General features: G+C 47.1%; 1 protein-coding gene across 3 annotated transcripts in view; it reads left to right on the top strand.

The window, feature by feature from the left end:
* The first annotated feature begins 554 nt into the window (after window positions 1-554).
* SKAP1 (src kinase associated phosphoprotein 1) overlaps window positions 555-18,147 on the top strand; it is a 125,636-nt gene continuing 108,043 nt past the window's right edge. For all 3 annotated transcript variants that reach the window (XR_007373293.1, XM_048926558.1, XM_048926559.1), the window contains exons 1-3: window positions 555-846; window positions 6,788-6,893; window positions 15,491-15,516. Coding sequence is in view for 2 of the 3 variants with exons in the window: in XM_048926558.1 (XP_048782515.1) it covers window positions 813-846; window positions 6,788-6,893; window positions 15,491-15,516 (166 nt within the window). In the remaining variant the exon portion in view is untranslated. The remainder of the gene's footprint in view (window positions 847-6,787; window positions 6,894-15,490; window positions 15,517-18,147) is intronic.

Raw genomic sequence — 18,147 nt, 5'->3', positions numbered from 1 at the left:
GAAGGCTGCACTTGGGTTCAAAATTTGGGAATACGAGGATGGAAAATATTAGCAGTGTATCCCCATAGCCGGCCTGCATTAATTCATTTGTGTAGCAGAGGAGCGGATGCGGGACTGCAGGTTAATCTAATGCAATGCCACTTCTGTTTTGCAGAGTGCAGTTTGCACTTATTGACTGTCAAAAGCAAGTTTAAGTGCACAACCCTCCTGTTTCTCCGGGCGAGATTGAAATATGAGCGGCTATTACTCTCTATCCCCTTCCTACGCAGGATGTAGGAAGTGGGGATGTTTAATTGCAAAACAGGCAAGCGCTGCTTCTCCTCCTGGGCATTAGGGGAAGGGGGTCTGCCTCTGTTTGGAACAGACCCAACCCTCATCTCCTGTTGTGCTGGGGGTTCGGCACAGGGGGGTTAAAGCAAAGGCCGCACAGCTCTGGCTCTGCTGTGCCAGCAGGTGCGCTGAATTGTGCGCTAATGAAGGAGATGCTCGCCTAACTGCCACCTGATTAAAATGCTAATGCAGGGAGCTCGCTATCAGCTGTGTTGTTGCTGGGGGGTGGGGTTGGGCATTTGGCAGTTAGTTAGGTAGAGCTCGACCTGTGAGGAGCACGGATGGAGGAGCTCAGCACCTTGGCTGCATCTTGTGAGGCTGAAAGAGGAGGAGGAGGAGGCATTTGAGCAGAGCTCTGCGGTTTCTTCCACCTTCTTTGGGGAGTCCCCACCCCCTCTGCTTCCTTTCTTGTTCTGTCCCTGCAGCTGAGGGACCGGAGCAGCACCACCAGTTTTGACTGGTGGAAAGGAGGTGGCAGGGCCATGATCCCAGAGGACATTCAGAGACTCCTTGAAGGTAACCACCAATTTCTCCTTGCTGCTCTCCTGTTTAACAGCAAATCCCCTGCAGTCGTTGCAGAGAAAGAGCCTGGAAGGTCTTTAGCATCTCATTGTGGTGATCTAGAGAGGGGAGTGGGAGGTCTACGGAGTTACTTTTCCTCTACAGCTGATGGTTTTGTGGTCCTCAGGTTGTGTGTGCCTTTCATATCACTAATTCTGATGAGAGAAGCATAGGGGATGTGGCTGCTTGTCCTGGTGCTCAGTGTTGTCAGAATACCCGGAGATGGCAGGTGGGTCTGTGCCTGTATTAGGAGAGGAGCAGCTCTCTGGTGGTTCCAGAAGCTGTGTTTGTAGAGGAGGAGAGCATGGGTAAGGTTGAGGGGTGTTTTCTGGTGTGATGTCCCCACCACGTGCCTTCCGTTAAAGCACTGTGTGGGCTTTGCTGGGGTGAGCCAAAGGGGCAGGCGCACAGGGTAGAATAAACTTGTGTGCTGCAATGAGACACCCCCTTCCCTTCCCCCCCTGCTCCTTTCCCCCAGGCTTTTGCTGCAGCTGTGGTAGTGGTATGTCCTGGTTCTGGATGTTGTGCAGTGCTGTATGCATCCTTGGGGATGTGCAGAGCAAGCTGGTTGTGGTGAGGGAGTACAGGAGAGATTCAACCCTGCTCAAAAATGGAGATAGACTGAGAAAGCAGTGTCAGCTTCAAGCTTTGCTTCTGCTTGCTGAAGTGAAGGTGACCTCCTGAGGCCTCACATCCAAGGGAAGGAGCTGTGATGGTGGCAGCATTGCTTTCCTGTAGGCATGAGATGGAGCTTCTGGGCAGTTCAGCAGGTTTTCCTGATTTCTCTGTAAACCTGACCCCTTCCCACTGAAGCAATGGGTCAGCACTGCGGAAACTGGGCTTACCTTATCTGCCAACTGTGCTTTGCAACCATGAATGAATTCTGCACAGGTGTGAAAAAAACTGGTGACTGTTTCTTTCTGCAGCAAATTTATGCAAACAGGGGAACCGATACTCAGGGTTGGTGTTTTTTTCTCTCTAGCATTGCCTTTTCTTTTACAGTCACCTCTGCTCGCATGCTGACTTCCCCCTGCCCTGCTGACACTTGCTGACCTCCCTGTATGTAAAGCCTGAGCAGCAGCACTGCAGGCTGAAGCAGCAGCCTTGGCCCATTGCTGCACATTGCTGGCACATCCTGCTGCTGTAGGTGCAGGCAGGGTGATGGGAAGGAGCTGTTTGCATTCTGCTGCTTGATGCTCTGAGCTGTTGTGTTTGAGCCTGACCTGCTCTGCCTCGAGGTTTTGTGACCTTTGGTTTCCTGTTGCTCATCTCCTGACAGCACCAGCCCATTGTATCATAGAATGGCCTGGGTTGAAAAGCATCATAATGATGTTCTAGTTCCACCCCCTGCTATGTGCAGGGTTGCCAACCATCAGACCAGGCCGTCCAGAGCCACATCCAGCCTGGCCTTGAATGCCTGCAGGGATGGAGCATCCACAACCTCCTTGGGCAACCTGTTCCAGTGCATCACCACCCTCTGTGTATGAAAAACTTCCTCCTAATATCCAACCTCAACCTCCCCTGTCTCAGTTTAAAGCCATTCCTCCTTGTCCTTTCACTTGTGAGCAGCCATTGCCCCTCCTGTCTGTATGCTCCCTTCAAGCACTGGAAGGCCACTATGAGGTCTCCCTGAAGTCACCCCAACTCTTGAGTTCCTTCCAGTCCCAGCAGTCAGAGCACACAGCCTCTCAGCCCATCAAAGCTCCTTCCCAAATGCACTGTGTCTTCCCCCAGATGTAGGTGTGAATTCTCCCCTCTGCTTTTTAATCGTGGGGGCTTTGGTGAAGTTCGCCCTTTCCCGTTTTTGATGTGCAGCGCTTTATTGTTCGCTGCTGACGCTTCTGTAAACAACTCATTTCTGCACCTGCCACCTTCCTTTAACTTAGATTATTTTCTTGTTAGCTGACTGTTTTTAATTGAAGGCTTCAGATCTCCTTCTAAAGCACAGCCTTTGTTTGCTGACAAGTAGAGCAGGCTATGAATGGAGATTAATTGCATGTCACATACCTCTGTATCAAACTTGCTGTGTCTTAACAATCTGTACAGTCTCGAGGCCTTCCAGGGGCTGGGAAGGTTTCTTGCTATGCAGGAACCAAAGGAGCTTAAGCTCATCAGGTTTTCAAACTGCATTACAATAAGAATTCTTGTGTTTAAAGTAAAAATTACAAGTTGAAGAGCCAGTGCCTACTGGTGCATGGGCTATAATGTCTGCTTCCTTATATTAAGCTTTGTTCCATAGTGGAGGGCTGTATGTAAGGTGCCCAAAAGGCCAGTAGCCAATGGCTGGCTCCCAACAGCCCTGCTGTTATCACAGTGAAAGCTGATATACCATGGCTATCTTCTCTACATTGCAATGCTGCAGTGCTTCTGAATGCTGGTTGCCTTATGTTTATGAATAGATGTGGTTGCAGCAGTTTTATTACTCGGTTCCACGTCACAAAGAAGCAGCTCAAGTTGTCGTTAATTGCACAAGGTTTCAGTCCTGCTTCAGTCTAAGGGAAGCTCAGGGTATTTCTCTTTGTTTTGCACAGATTTCTTCTGAAGGCTGAAACAGAGGTTCTTAAAAATGTGGTGTATCTGACAAATCCGGGGCTTCTGCTCTGTTTTATAGAAGCTAAAGGCAGCCTGTTTTCCTCTGCCCTGCCCAACCTCTTCATCCCAGAGGGGGGGTCTGAAGGGCCCTTCTCTTGCAGAGTTTGGGCAGCAGAGAGGACAGAAGAGATGCTGCCCCGTGGGAGTGCGACTGCATCTGCAAAGCATAGCAGAGCCAGGAGCTGCTGCCTTCAAGGTGAGCAGCCTTAGTGCTGCTTTAAAAATAAGCAAACAAGTGCTGTGTTCTGTGGGGCTGTTGGGTTCCAAGCAGTGCTGGTGCAGCATTCTGATCCCCCCAGCTGTCTTGGTTAGCATCCTGGAAACATTAATGCAGTCTCACGGATGCTTGAGGTGTCTGCACTCTGTTGATAGGATGGGAAACTGCAGGAAGGACTGTGTGAAGCAGCAAGCAGTGATGGAGCAGAGCAGCTAGCTCAGCACTGGCTTCCATCGCTTCGGTGTTGAGGTTCTGAGTTGGCTTTCTGATGGCAGATGAGTAGAAAAGAGCAACAAGTGTTTGGCTGTGGGCATGGGAGAGATGTACACGGCCTCTACATACCTTTCAGCTCTGCTCATTGAGTGATGATTAACGCAGAGATTTAGTGCTGCCATTAAAGGGTTATTTACTCCCCGGACTTGGGTGGCTGTGACATAATTCTTACAATGCTGTGCACTGCGTGTGGGATTAAAGTGGATGACTGCAATTGCCTCTAGAAACTCTCCTGAAGCACTTGATGAAATCTCAACTGTTTTATTTTTTTTTTCCCCCTCTCTTACCTTTGGTAGCTGCAGGAAATGAAAGGGAGAGCCCTGTAAACTTTCGGAGTGGATCACAGAGAGCAATCTATAAACATCAAGAATATAACGTTACTGACAAGCAGTAAAACTAACATTGGGGTGATTTACTCCGGAGCTGCTTACATATTGCTCTTCCTGATCCACTTGGAGAGTTTATGGTTAGGCTTTCTTTTTCATTTCCTGGTGCTATAAACATCGTGGCTGGCTCTGAAAGGGCTCTGCCTGCTTTGCAGGAGGGACCACAGCTCTGCTATAACTTATCCAGCAGCTGATCTGTGCTGACATGGCAGCAAGTAAATACCATATTGTAGCTGATGGCATACTTGTGGAGCTGCTTTGTGCTTTAAAAGGGCAGAAGAACAGCTGATGTTGGTCCAGTTTGCAGCTCTCATTTGCTCTTGTTGAAGCCTGCAAGGGTTTCTCTCGCTGACTGATCTCTACAGCACTGTCTTAAAGTAGATTTGTACATAATAAACTGTCCCCTCAGCCTTCATCTATTCTTATAGTAAGCTTCTCATAGCAAGGCATGTTTTTGTGCCTAGATATGTGTCCTTGGTTATTTCTTATGTTATTTGTAAGCAGTGCAAGTCTAGCACTGTTGGTTTGTCATAAGTTGGTGCTGTATCCTGGAGGGGGAATTAAAAAAAAGTGTGGAGATGTGCTGAAAATGAAACTTAAATGAAGCAAAAGATCCAGCAGAGCCTCAGTGGGATACCAGGCAGAGCCAGGATGTTCTGACCTGATGCCTCTGTGCTCCTGCAGCTGCTGAAACTGCTGCTGGATGTAGGTGTGTGTTTAGGGCAGCACTGTGAATTTGTGTTTCTGCCCTTCAGCAGAGATGTGCCAGCTATGTGCTGTCATCAGAGGGGATGCATGGGGGCACTTGGATGTCCTCAGTGCTGTCTTTGTGCTTCAGGCTCTGTTTCTTGGCCGCAGGTGGTGGCTGTAGTGTGGGGCTGCAGGCAACGAGGCACAGGTGGTTCATCTCTGCTTCCCATGTGCTGAGAGCATCACTGTTAGGAGAGAGCTGGCAGTGACCTGGACTAGTCTGAATTTGGCTAAAATGTGCTTTTTGCTGAGTGCTCCAATGGGAAGTGATGCTTTCAGCTGAACAAACCCAGAAATGAGAGCAGAGGGGTTGCAGAAAGCAGTGTCACGATCTGGCTTTGCTCCTCCTTCCCCTTGCTGCCGTGCCCAGTGCTGTGTTTCTCTGCTCCTCTTCATCACTGCAAAGACAAAGTGGGAAGGGAGCCCCGTTTGTGGGGATGCACATCTGCCCCACTCCCTGAGCACCCAGCTTGCTCCGTCCTTGCTTCTGTCCTTCACTTCAGAGAGATGTTTCTCTCTTTTCCCTCCAGCTCTCAGCCTTTCTTATGTTTGTCATAGGCAGGTGATGAAAATAAGAGCTCACGACTTTAGCAGGGGAAGATATTCATTTCTCCTGTGGCACTTTGATCTTCTGTGCTTGCAGGTAGAGGAACTGTTTTGTTAAGGAGCTGTAAAGGTTCCTGGGGCGTGCTGAGCAGTGCTGGCTGCCGTTCCGGCAGCTGAAGCATAAGGAGCTGCAAGTCTTGCAAGCAGGATATTAAACTGACATTAGTGTCACAGTATGGGGCATGAATTAAAGGTTGGAGAGGGCTGGGGGTGTACAGCACCACAGCTTTGAAGCCAATCTTTGCTAGAGGAAAGCAGCAGTAAAGCTGCCGGAATACAGGGATGATGATGATGCTTTCATTTACAGAGCAGGTGTGGTTGGAAATGTTCTGTTTTTCTAAAAGGCTTCTGTAAGGAGTATAAATATTCATCCAAATAGAAGGCACTTCATCTACCTGTAGTCTCTTTGCCTTTCAGTTTAGGTTAGATTTCTACATGTAGCTGTGCTTTCCAAGTGAGAGACTACCATATTTACTTCTGCCAAGCTGTTCTGTTGGGCAAGCACAGTGTATCTGAGCATTAGCAGAGCACGTGGTGTGATATATCTGTATGTGGGTGAGAGCACAACAACCTGGTGTTCAATGCCTGCTCCTTAGGAAGGTTATCCTAGTGAAAGCCACCAGCAGGGATTTTCTTTAAGCATTGGGTGTCAGGCATCCACTGCATTAGAAGTGTTTTGGATGCTTCTCTGAATGGCAGCCCTTAAGGCTTTCATAGCAGCAGATTTTTAGGGTTTGGCGAAGCAGAGAGGTATATGGGAGGTGTTGGGTGCTGCCCACAACAGTGCAAGGCAGTGCTTAATGAGTGAAGAGAATGCATGTGGCAGAAGAATGGTGTTCAAGCAAGGCTTCTGACCTTGCCAAAAGAGCCAATTCTTTTATTGCTGGCTGTCAGCAGGGGACAGACCCACTGGAAGCTGTGAGTCCCAGTGTCTCGTGGTGGGCTGACAGGCTGTCTTCCTCAAATCTGCACCAGGGCTTTCTGATCCTTGAGATGCTGATGCTGTTCTCCACCAAGGACTGGTACCTTCAGCTGCCCGTTAGCTTTAACTTGTTTCTTTCCCTTTATTCAGATGCTGAGTGCTTCCTGGTGGATGGGCTGCAGAACGAAAACTTGAGCCCTAGAGCAAGGGAGCAGAGGAATACAATTCTCTATGGCTTCCAGCAAGCCAGAGCCAGGTATGTGTTGTCTATGGCTGTCTTCTAATGAACTGTCATAACTTGGGGTTTTTTTTTTGCATATTGCATGCTGTATTCAGGAAAGAGGATAATTGTCCCATGGTTTGAGAGATAATGGGCATTTAGAAGTTGGTATAATTGAGAGTATGCTGTATCCTTCTATTTACATCAGCTGGTTATATTTGGTTGTCTGCAGAGTTATCATTGCCTGCCTTTGGAATCTGTTGCTTCTTAAAGCAGAAAACGTGATTTGGGCAGCATCTGTACAGCTCTTGGCATATGAATCTGATGCTCTTCTTCCTCCACTGTGGTGCTATTGAGGATTTTGTGTATGGAGGGGGAAAAAAATCCATTACTTGATGCTGAGATATGTGGATAAATCAATACAGTGAGCAAAGGCTCACACTGCTGGCTTGCTGCTGAAAGCATCCATTCCATGTGTGGCTCCTGAGCTCAAACCCGCATTGCAAAAGGAGAGAAGATGACTTCCTAAGTTAAATCTCTGAACTGTGCTCCCAAATCTGCTGACCTCAGCCTTGTTCAAATCTGCAATGAGAATGGGAGCTGCGTCCTTTGGATTTGAGAGCAAAGCAGACAAAGGTTGTGCTGCTGTGCTAGGGGAAAATCAAGGGATATAAAACAGAAAACATGTTGCTGGAGGCTTAGGTGCAACTTGGAGCCTCAGCTGCACTATATTTCTGGCTGGAAATGTGATGTATAGCTTGGTGTTTGTGCTCTAGTTAAAAGATATGAGTTGTGTCATTTGAAGTTAAGACCTGACAATAAAACTCGGGGTGGCTGACTGATGGAAGCATCCCGTTTAAATAAAACTGCTGTCAAGTCCCTGAGATGCAGAGAATTTTATCCTTTGGAAGGGCACAGCCAGCTCCTATTCCCTGCAGTCCCACTGAAGAACTTTGCAAGATGCCCTGCTGTATCTTAATCGATCTTTCCTGCTGGCTAATTATGCATCAGTTTTACTCAGCAACACGGGACTGTGTAATTATCAGCCTGGGTTGTCCTGAATAATTGAAACAAACGGGATGCAGAGGATGGAAGCCTTTGGAAATGGGGCTGTGGTGTATCTAAAGGAGAAGAGGTGTGTCCAGGGGTGCCTTGTAGTGCTGGGGAGGAACCTTTTGGTGTGGGTGCAGAGGGCTGGTGTGGCTTCTGAGACATTGCCAGGTAGTGACCTTGGATGGAAAGAGTGAAGTTAGCAGGACTGTGAACCTGAAGTATTCAGGTGTTAAGGCAGGCTTTTATTTATTCCCAATGATCTGCAGAGCATAGAACCTTAGAAATGATGTATCTTTGTATGATCCAATCCTTGGTCTGTCTTGAATGAGTTCTAAAATCAGTATCATGGAACCTGATAAGTGTGTGAAGTCCTTGGTAAACTTTCTGGCACTTGAGCAGTGGGGGAGGATGCTGCTACGGCCACCCCAGGGGACCTCAGGCTTCATGGAGATCCTGTGCAGCTCTGGTGACTTGTTAGAGAAGGAGCAGCCTTTGGAATCAGAACCATAGAATGGCTTGTGTTGGAAGGGACCCCAAGGGCTTTCAAGTTCCAACTCCCTGTCACAGGCATGGCCACCAACCACTAGATCCAAGTATTAGATCAGGCTGCCCAGGGCCCCATCCAACCTGACCTTAAACTAAAGAAGGGGAGACTTAGATTAGATGTCAGGAGGAAGATTTTTACTGAGAGTGGTGAGGTGCTGGAACAGGTTGCCCAGAAATGCTGTGGATGCTCCATCGTTGGAGGTGTTTAAAACCATTCCCCCTTATTGTACTGTTATCTACCCTTGTAAAGAGAGTCCTGGGGCAAACACTGGGTTCTGAATCATGGGATTAGCCTTTGCTTTTATCTCTTTATCAGCCTAAGAAAATACAATTTGGCATAAAGCTTCCAAAAGCAGCATCTCAATGAGCAGGAGATGTGGGGAAACAGCCTCGGCATCAGGAGGGGATGTGATGCACAAATCCTTCCTGGATGTTCAGATATGGGCCCCAGCCCCTCTGCTTATCGAAACAGATTGCCAGTAAGTGCAGAGGGGAAAGCGAGACCCATAGCAAAGAGCACAGGGCACTGCTGATTTCCTCCTTGTGTTTTATTGCTCGGTGGCATTTGGAAATGGTGAGAAGAGCAGCATACAAACGCTCTTCTTCTGCCCTGAGCCATTAAGGCAATGATTTGTGGTGGGAGATGACTGTAATGATGACTCTCTTTTTATCTGAAAGGCTCTGAGCGAGCCCTGCTCCTGGTGGGGAGCACAGGTCTGTCCCTTTGGGGCTTCCTGTGGCTTCGTGGCTGCTGCTCAGGAAATCAGCAGCAGTCGTGCTCAGGAAGCGCTGCGTAACGCAGTGTAGGGTTTCATTGTTTGGGTTCATCACAGACATAAGTAAACTGCTGAACTACCAGGGAGAGACGTGCAGTCTCTGAAAGGGAAGAGCTTCATCTCAGCTGATTATCCCGAGCTTCTTTCATAAGCGTTCCTATAACTTCAGGTCTTTGTATGGCAGCTCTCCCCATGGCCTCGTAACAGTCCCCCATCAGGAGGGCCCTGATGGCTGTAATAGGAACAAGTGCTGGGGCTCTGTCTCCACGTGCTACCTGGGAGGATATATTGTTCCCCTCTCGCCAGGAGAAGTGCGGTAGGTAGGGGCTGGATTGTATTTGCAGGTTATGTATGTTTTTTGAGGCACTCAATGGTATTTCTGCTGTGTTGGAGGCACTGCTGCGGTGCTTGTGGGAAAGCTGTCACCATGCAGCTGAGTTATGAGTCCCCGCGCTGTTTTACTTTCAGAAACCATTTGGTTATTTAAAACATGCTGTTGTGTTGGGGGAAAAAAAAAACCAAAAAACAACCAAACCAAAGCAACAAAAAAAGTGGTGTTTTCCTTTGGTTTCCCCCTCTCTTTGCAAACTTGGACCCTATTCCACTTTCTGATCTCGGATGCAAAACCTGGCAATATATGCATCATTTTTTTCCTATTTTCTTTCTTATGTTAATAATCTCTTCTACTTTTGTTGCTTTCTCCAACTGCATCCATCAGACAAGTCATAGAGTGCAGCTGGAGGTGTGGTCCCCAACAGGACAATAACAGCAGCATCAGTGCCTCGACCAAAGGCTGAGGATGCTGCTCTGGTGCTGCATGGAAAAGCAAAGTGTGATGCTAAAAAAGCAGCTCTGGATTGAGGGAGGACAGGGGGAGGATGCTGTGCCAGGGTGAAGTTGTACTCATCTTCCAGAAACCCCAGAGCTTGTCAGTTGCTTCTGTTTAAGGTCGGTTGGTACTGAGGGTTTGTTTCAAGCTGTTCCTTGGGAAGATTGCTGCTGTTTCTTATGTCTTAGCAGAGGCAGCTGCAGAGCGAGCAGCAGATGTCCAACACCTGGAATGAATCTGATACATGGCTCTGCTCAGGAACACAGATCTGTTCTTGTCCTTTGGCAAGAGCAGCAAGCAAAAAAGGTGTCATCTTGCTGTTAAATGACCTCACCTCAGCATTTAGACACTTTTAGAGCAGTTAGGATGGCAGGGGGTGAGATGGGGAGAATGGGATTTACTTACAAATACAGAGATAAATAGTACCTCCATCTCTGTAGAGGCAGGGAGTTGTTTAAACTCCTTCCTGGAAGGCAAGTTTGCACTGATAGATACGAATTCTTAGTATTTTTTTCCTTGTAGTGGTGCTAAAAGGAGACTCCTAAGCTGGGAGGGACCCATAAGGATCATTGAGTCCAACTCCTTGCTCCTGCAAGGCAGACCTGTCCTATACCAAAGCAGAGATGAAAAGGGCTTTGTGCTGTTTCTCATATACACCCACTGGGAAATCCAGAGTAAGCCCTGCAGCTCTACCTGCAATTTGCACGGTCACAAGTAGAAGCGTAAGGATAAATCCAACGTGGGCTGATTCTGTGTGGGGATCCTGGGGTTGTGCTGCAAATCTCAGCAAGCCATGGCAGCGTGTGGCTTGTGTGTGCTGTTGCATCACTGAGCTGCTGGTTTTACTGGTTTACAAGCGCAGCTGAACTGTTGCTGCTTCACTTGGCTCCTCGGCTTGAGCTTGATGCTGCAGTATTGCATTAGACATCAGCTGCTGCTATGGGGCCGTAAATGGTTCACAAATGGAAGTGCATCCAAAACTTGGCCTGTTGTAGTAATCTTGGGTGTATTAACTGCCATCTACTGCTTCAATTTCGACTCTGTTCTAGAAATTTGGAGGTTTAAATTAAAGAAAACATGATTTGGGGGTAATTTTTGCTTCATTAGCGTACATTCACTGTCTGTAGCTCATTATGCTGAATTATGTGCAATACCAAGATGAAAAGAACTTAAGGATGTGACCTTATGGGCAGATAATTGAGCTCAGCACATTAATACCGGGGCTGAGCAGAGAGGCATTCCTCCTGTTACCAACACTCCAATGGAATACTGACTTCTTATTAAGGCCTGGTGGAGTTTCAGTTAAGATGGTCTGAATTTATTCTGTAATCTCAGTAGGAGATTTTTCTTTTTTCCCCCTCCTTCCTTTGGAGAGAGATGAGGAAGGAATTCTTTGCATTCGGGGGAACAAACTCAATTCAGCTGTTATCACATTCTACCTGCTTTTATACCTGGGCTGGATGCAGCCCCTCACTCTGCCAGTAATGCAGTTTGGTGCCGTTTGGCTTTGGCTCCTTTCAGTAATTCCCATCATTTCCATTCCAGCTGATAAAATTACCCCTTATTTCACCATCCATTTCCTGGTGAATGCGTTGTTAATCTGAAACCTGAGGACTGTAAATGATTGAAATTGTGTAACCAGAGTCTCTGCCTATCTGCCGCTGCTTCTGTAGCATTTAGCTAGGAAATGCATTTGAACTGGTTTGTAGGAGGCTCTGCTAATGGTGAGCTCCTCAACCTTCCTTTCTCTTTTTCCTGTGCTTGAAATCTCGTACAGCATTGATTTTTTTTTTTTCATTGTTTTTTTTTCTTGCAAACATTTAAAAAGCAGTGAGTATTGTGCACCAAACAAATTAGGCTGTCTTGGTATATCTAATATAACAGCTGTGGTGATATTAGTGTTCTTAATTGGACAAGAAAATGCCGGAAATTTGATTGAAACCTGACTTCATTGCATGGTTCCTGCTGAAATGGAGTCTGAGAGGAAAGTGGGGTTTAGGCTCTATAGATGCTAAAGCTGCAAAGAGACCATTATATCCATCAAGTTTGACCCCTGGCGTAATACAGACCATAAGATCTCAGAAAGCCATTTTGCTTCCAGCCTCAAATGGATCTGCTTTGAATCCATCAGCACTGGGATGTGGCAAAGAGGTGCACGTTGGCTGGCCAGCTCACCCTGTGGGATGAAGGCTGGGTGTCATTTTGTCTTAATTGCATTTCTGTGCCACTGATGGAATTGGTGACTTTCCTGGCTGGATTTTGGCTCCTGCAGGGAGCAGTCCCAGCTCAGTTGGTCCCAGCAGCATCACTGTTTCCAGGCAATGGCTTCTGAGTGCAAGAGCTCAGCGCAGCACATGCTGTTCTCCTGAAAGTGAAGCCTTAGCCCCATTCTGTGGGAGGCAGCAGAAGGTGCTGCTCCTTTTGGCCCCAGAGCTGGGGAATGTTAGTTCTGGCTGGAGGCAGAAATTGCAGTGGGTTCTCATTGGGAAGGAAGCATTCTGGCAAAGGCTGTGACTCAATTTCCCTCTGTAATGTGATAAAACCACTTTCTTTTCCTCGTGACCCTTTGAGATCTGTTCATACAGTTGAGTTGCAAGTTCGATTGGGGCCCATTGCAGGCAGCTGCTCTGAGACTGATGAACTAGGGCTGGGATGTGCACGTTTTTCAGGAGCAAAGCACATAAGCCCTTGCAGACAAGTGACACTTGCTCATGTTTGCTTGGTGAGCACGTAACCTCAAAGGCTGTACGATCACGAGGAGCGTTTCGTGTTTCCAATGGAACCAATCTGTGGCTTCTTCCTGTCTGGCCCCAAAATATGCTCCGATGAGGTGAGAGAGGTGGGTGGTTCACTGCAAACTATGTGGGGGAAATGCTTATAGGATGGCTTTTGTTAAAGGCCTGGCAGCACAGCACTCATTCTTTTGGCTTTGTGATGGAAATTGGATATCTTTGGGCTGGCTCCCTGCTCTACACATCGCATCAAAATTCTCCATGGATTCCTTCGAGTTGGTTTTGCTGAAGGTAGTAAATCATATGGCAGGAGGTGTTCCTTCCCTCTCTGATTTAAGGTGTGAGATAGCCCAGACTTTTGTATTTCTGTGCTATTTCCTATGCTTTGAGTGCTGCCCTTCTGAGGGGATTCCTCTTGTAGCTGTTGGATGGATTCGTTGCTACCTGGGAGAAAGGGATTGGGAAGAACACACACCAAAGCTCATCCTAACCCCCAATGCAACCTTAAATATACACAAAGGATTTCAGGAAAAAGAATGTTTGTATTTAAGCAACTTCAGTGAACAAACTGGAAATGCTGTGCCATCCTCAGAGGGTGCCATGCAGGCTGCAAGTCTTGGTGTGGCAGGTGAAGGAATTCAATCCTTGCTTTCATCTTCCATAAGAACATCTTCTCCCACTCCCAATTGAATCTTAGAACTCTTTCATTCTCTGCTTAAGCCCTTCCAGAGTGAAAATGATCAAAGCAGGAGATGAAAGACTCATCCTGATCTGATGAGATAAGAATTTTGACTGTTTCCTTATGCCTCGGTAAAATAAATAACCAAAAGCAATGCATCTTTTTGGTATTTTTTGTCCCCCCTTTGATTTGATCAGAGTGAAACTAACGTGGGCTTGCTGGTCCGGTAGGAAATGGAACTCAATTTTACATTTTTTTAAACCATTTTACTGTATTAGAAATGACAGAGGTTAGAAACAAAGCTCTTATACTTTTATTGAACTGGAATGAGAAGTGACAGAAAATCATTTTGGTCCTAGTGCAGTAAATGTTATCACTAAAACATGTTCAGGGGAGATTAGGACAGTCTCTCAAGCACAGGAGACAAAAGTTCACCAAACAAGAAGTGATTTCTCTGTCCTTGTCTTGGAATCAGTGTCTGCTCAGGAGATGAGAGTATTCCAGCATTGGTGGCTGCTGGGTTTGGGGATGGATGGGGTTTGGGTGCGGAGGAAGGATGAGGACTTCAGGGCTCTGCATGTTGTAGAGCAGGGAAATAAAGGCATGGAGCTGCTCTGACTTGTTCCTCTGACCTCAGGCACGTTCTGGGATGGAAAGAGGGAGGTACAGCTGCCATAGGGTGCATAGGAAAGAGTTGGTGTTAATAGGGGACTGCTGCCAGGAGCACCCAAGGATCGAGGGATGTATCTGCAGCCCTTTCTGGCCACTGGTGTGGCTCCTTCCAATGTATTTAGCTGTTATTTATCACCATAGGAGCCCGTTCTCCCAGAAAAATCCCTTGGCTGCATGTGTTTTCTTTTCCTTTTTGTCCAAAGAAAACGAGACAAATAAATATTATGCCCTTAATCAGAATTCTGTTGTTGTTTTCTAATTAATCTGTGTCAGTAGCTTGAATGTTTGTATTAAATCATTTTCTTCATGAAAGCTTTTAATGAGTAAACAAATTGATTGGATTTTTACAGACTGGATTCTTGCCACTGATGCCTATAGACCAACCCTTTGTTATGCATTTTGCCTGTGAATGGGTCACTCTGTGGCTTCTCCCAACTCCTTGATCTGTTTCCAAACTGTGTCTATGCTGTTTCCATATTAAAATGGTTCATGCTACAGCCAAAGGCATTCTCAGAAGTGTTGTGACGGAGAAATCATGGTGAATTTCTGTGGCCATCCCTATGGGGGGATGTGTGTGTCCAGCCTCCTGAAACTAGAAATGCTGTGTGTGAGCTCCTTGCTGGGCAAGAGATGCTGCTGCACACCATTCTAGGCTTTTAGATACTCTTGCAGGAGAATTAGGAAGCACGGATCGGTGATATGCATCCCATGAGGTTTCATGTTCGTGGCTCTGCAAGGAGGTTTTTGCAATTTTGGATGAGTGATCTTCCCATGCTCCTAAATGAGGACGGTACCTCTGCTAGATGGAGATGGCCAAAGAGCAGAGAGCTGGGATGGGAGGAGGGGGAGGGAAATAAGAAAGAAACTGGAAGATTCGGAGATGCAAAGGCTGATCAGGGCATCTCAGTGTGTTCAAGTGTGTTGTCAAGTTCCTGATGTGACCTGCAGGACAGATTGCATCCCTGCAAGCAGCTCTTTGCACTCGAGGCTGTGAAGGGAATGGCCACATAAACCTGATTGCTTTGAGAAAGAGAGCTGCAATAGGAGGAGGAGGAAGTTGAGAGCCTTTGAAGCTCTTGCAAAGGAGGGGATCTGGTTAGCAAAATTGGTTCCTTAGGTAGCAGAGGGTGTCCTGGGGCCAGCTAGCATCAGTAGGACTTGTTTCCCCTACGTATTTCTTGCACAAAATACATTGAGAACATCAACTGGATTCCTGGCAGTGTGTCTGGTATTATTCTCCCATCTGTCACTTTTTCATCAGGCTGGAAAAAAAGAAGTCATTGCAAAAAAAATCATATATGCTTATGCTTGCCTCTTTCATGTATTTATGTATTTTTGTCTTGTAGGTACCACTTGGAGTTTCTGCCCCGAGGTGAGTACAAGCTGGTGGGAAGGAGGGGGGATTCTCAGTGTTAGGGGGTTGGGGAGCAGGGGAGGGCTGGTTGTGTGCTGGTTTCTTTGCAGAGTTGACAAGGAGAAGAGCTTAAAATGAACATGGAGATGTGTGAGGGGCAGCTCTTAGGGGTGGAGAGGCGCAAGGCAGGGGCCAGAGTTGGTGTTTTATCTTGGGTAGAAGTCAGTTTTTCTTCTCAAGAGTCAGTAAATGGATACAGCTTTGAGTGATGGATCCAGTGGAAGGTTGGCTGTGGTGTGGGGTTATGGTCAATTCCAACCAAACCACTCTATGGGATGGTACAAATATTCTATGGAATAATACAGAAATACGTGGGGCTGACATTAAATACCTTGGACAAGCCCAGGAAATGTTCCTGCTCAACTCCTGTCTCCAGAAGAGACTTGAGGTTCAGGAAGGACAGCATATTCTGTGGCCATTGACTTGGAGGCAAACACTTCAGGGTATCCTTCAGCCTGCTGCTTCCAATCTTATTGCACCTCTGTTAACCTGAACTTGATGGTGAGTCAACCTCCAGGTGCAGACAAACAGCCAGGCTGTAAATTCCTCAGGACCACGACCATCCCTCCCTCGTTATGTCTGTTAACAAGCTGGGAGAACCTGCTCACCACTTTGATCTCCATTTCTGCAGTAATGTGGGTGATGATTTAGGCTTTGCAGGGTGCCTGCAAGTGGCCAGCAGTGTCAGTGAGGACTTCTGCACATCCAGGACAGCTGATGGCTTTGCATTTCCTCAGGGCTGACCTGGAGCTCCTTTGACTTCAGATGTAGTAGGATCGGTGTAGCTGAGCTCTGATGTCCGATTTGGGACAGTGGGGTACAACCAGGCTGTGGCAAAGGCGTGTGGTTTGGGGGGCTTACTGCAAGCAATGACTGCTATAGGTGAGCACAAACAAGGATCTGCCAGTGCTCAAATGAGGAGGGAGCTGGGGCTGTAATTAAAAAACCCCCGTGAGCATTCTGAATCGGCTAATCCTTCATTTACTCCAGGAATAAATTCCACTACGTTACCTCCTTGATCAGGGCCCACTTCCAGCACATCCTGCCTGTCTGGCAGCACAGAAATGTCAGAAATGCAGCAGCGCTGCAATTCCCCTTAGAACAGTGTTATCACATTTTAATATGAGCCTCAGTGCAGCCTCGGTGCTTCTAATTGCTTTCAAACCATTGTTTTCGTGCGTTCGGTTGATGAACCCAGCATCTGGCATCATTTGAGAAAGTACAACAGACAGCTGTGCTCAAAATTAAAAAAAAAAAGTGAGAAAGGATTAGAACACATAAAAGGGCTCAAAATTAGTTGTGTTTTTTTTTTTTCTTCTTTCAATTTTGAAAGTTCATACAATTCAGAGGGTGGAGGAGGGATGTGCTTTTGTTCTGTTTGAAATATCACGTTCTTTTATGGAGATGGAAATCTAAATGTTAGATAGATTGGTTGGTGGAAGTGCAGAGTTGGATTGTAAAAGGACTAGGGGAAATGGTTTTAAGTTGAAGGAGGGAAGATTTAGGTTAGATGTTAGGGGGAAGTTCTTTACTAGGAGAGTGGTTAGGCCCTGGAACGGGCTGCCCAGGGAGGTTGTGGATGCCCCGTCCTTGGACGTGTTTAAGGCCAGGTTGGACGGGGTCCTGGGCAACCTGATCTGAATGTGTATGTTTGGTGGCCCTGCTAGGCAGGGGGGTTGGAACTACATGATCCTTGGGGTCCCTTCCAACCCGGGTGATTCTGTGATTCTGTGATTCTGTGATTCTGTGATTCTGTAAATGAAGCGTGCAGCTCATGGAGAGCTGCATGGAGTTACTCATGAGCAGTTGGATCTTGAGGTGCGTAGCAAACTGAACTCATCTCACTGCCATTTTGGAGATCCAAGGCTATCCTGAGGAAATGAACTAAAAATTCAGCAGAACGTGGGCTGGGACATAAGCTTGGCTCCAGGGAATGATGCTGTGGGAGAAGGAGAGGAGGTGATGGGACTTGGTGTGTGCTGGGTGGGAAAGAACTGGAGAATGAGTGTGGGGTTCTGCCTTCTTTTAAAAGGCCAAACAGATGACAAAGATCTCATGTGGGATGTATGGGTAAGAGGATTGCATGAGTTTTCTGCCTAGCTGCAAATTAAATAACAGGTTGACTGGGGGGGGAGAGGGGGAACGAAGGAAGGACTGATGCTTAGAAGGTTTGGCATGCTCTTACTAGATGCTCATCTTAAGATGAAGACCTCAATGGTTGCAGCTTTCCCACCTGCTGGGTTCTGGTATTGGCCAAAATTAATAGAATCACACCTGATATCTCCCAGCAAGCAGAAAAAGCAGCAGTGTTGAGGATGGGTTGGGTAGAGCAGTTCAGTTTCAGAAGGATAGAGCTGAACAGAGTGCAGTGCATCCAGGGATGCTGTTGGCTGAAGTGCAGGATATTGGTGCCTGGTTCCTTTGGTGCTTTTTGAACAGAGCACAAGAGTGACTTGTTTCCTTTTGGAGGAGGGTTGACTGCATTTGTGAAGCGTTTTGTGCCCCTTATGTATTTTGTGCATGCACAGCCCTGCTGTCTTGCAGCAACCTTCTCTTTGTGGAATGAGAACCAAGGGAAGTTGGCCAAGA

The sequence above is a fragment of the Lagopus muta genome, chromosome 25 (genome assembly GCF_023343835.1).
Source record: "Lagopus muta isolate bLagMut1 chromosome 25, bLagMut1 primary, whole genome shotgun sequence".
NCBI lineage: Eukaryota > Metazoa > Chordata > Aves > Galliformes > Phasianidae > Lagopus > Lagopus muta.
Note: the sequence above shows the minus strand (reverse complement) of the source record. Positions and strands in the feature narration are given on the sequence as shown.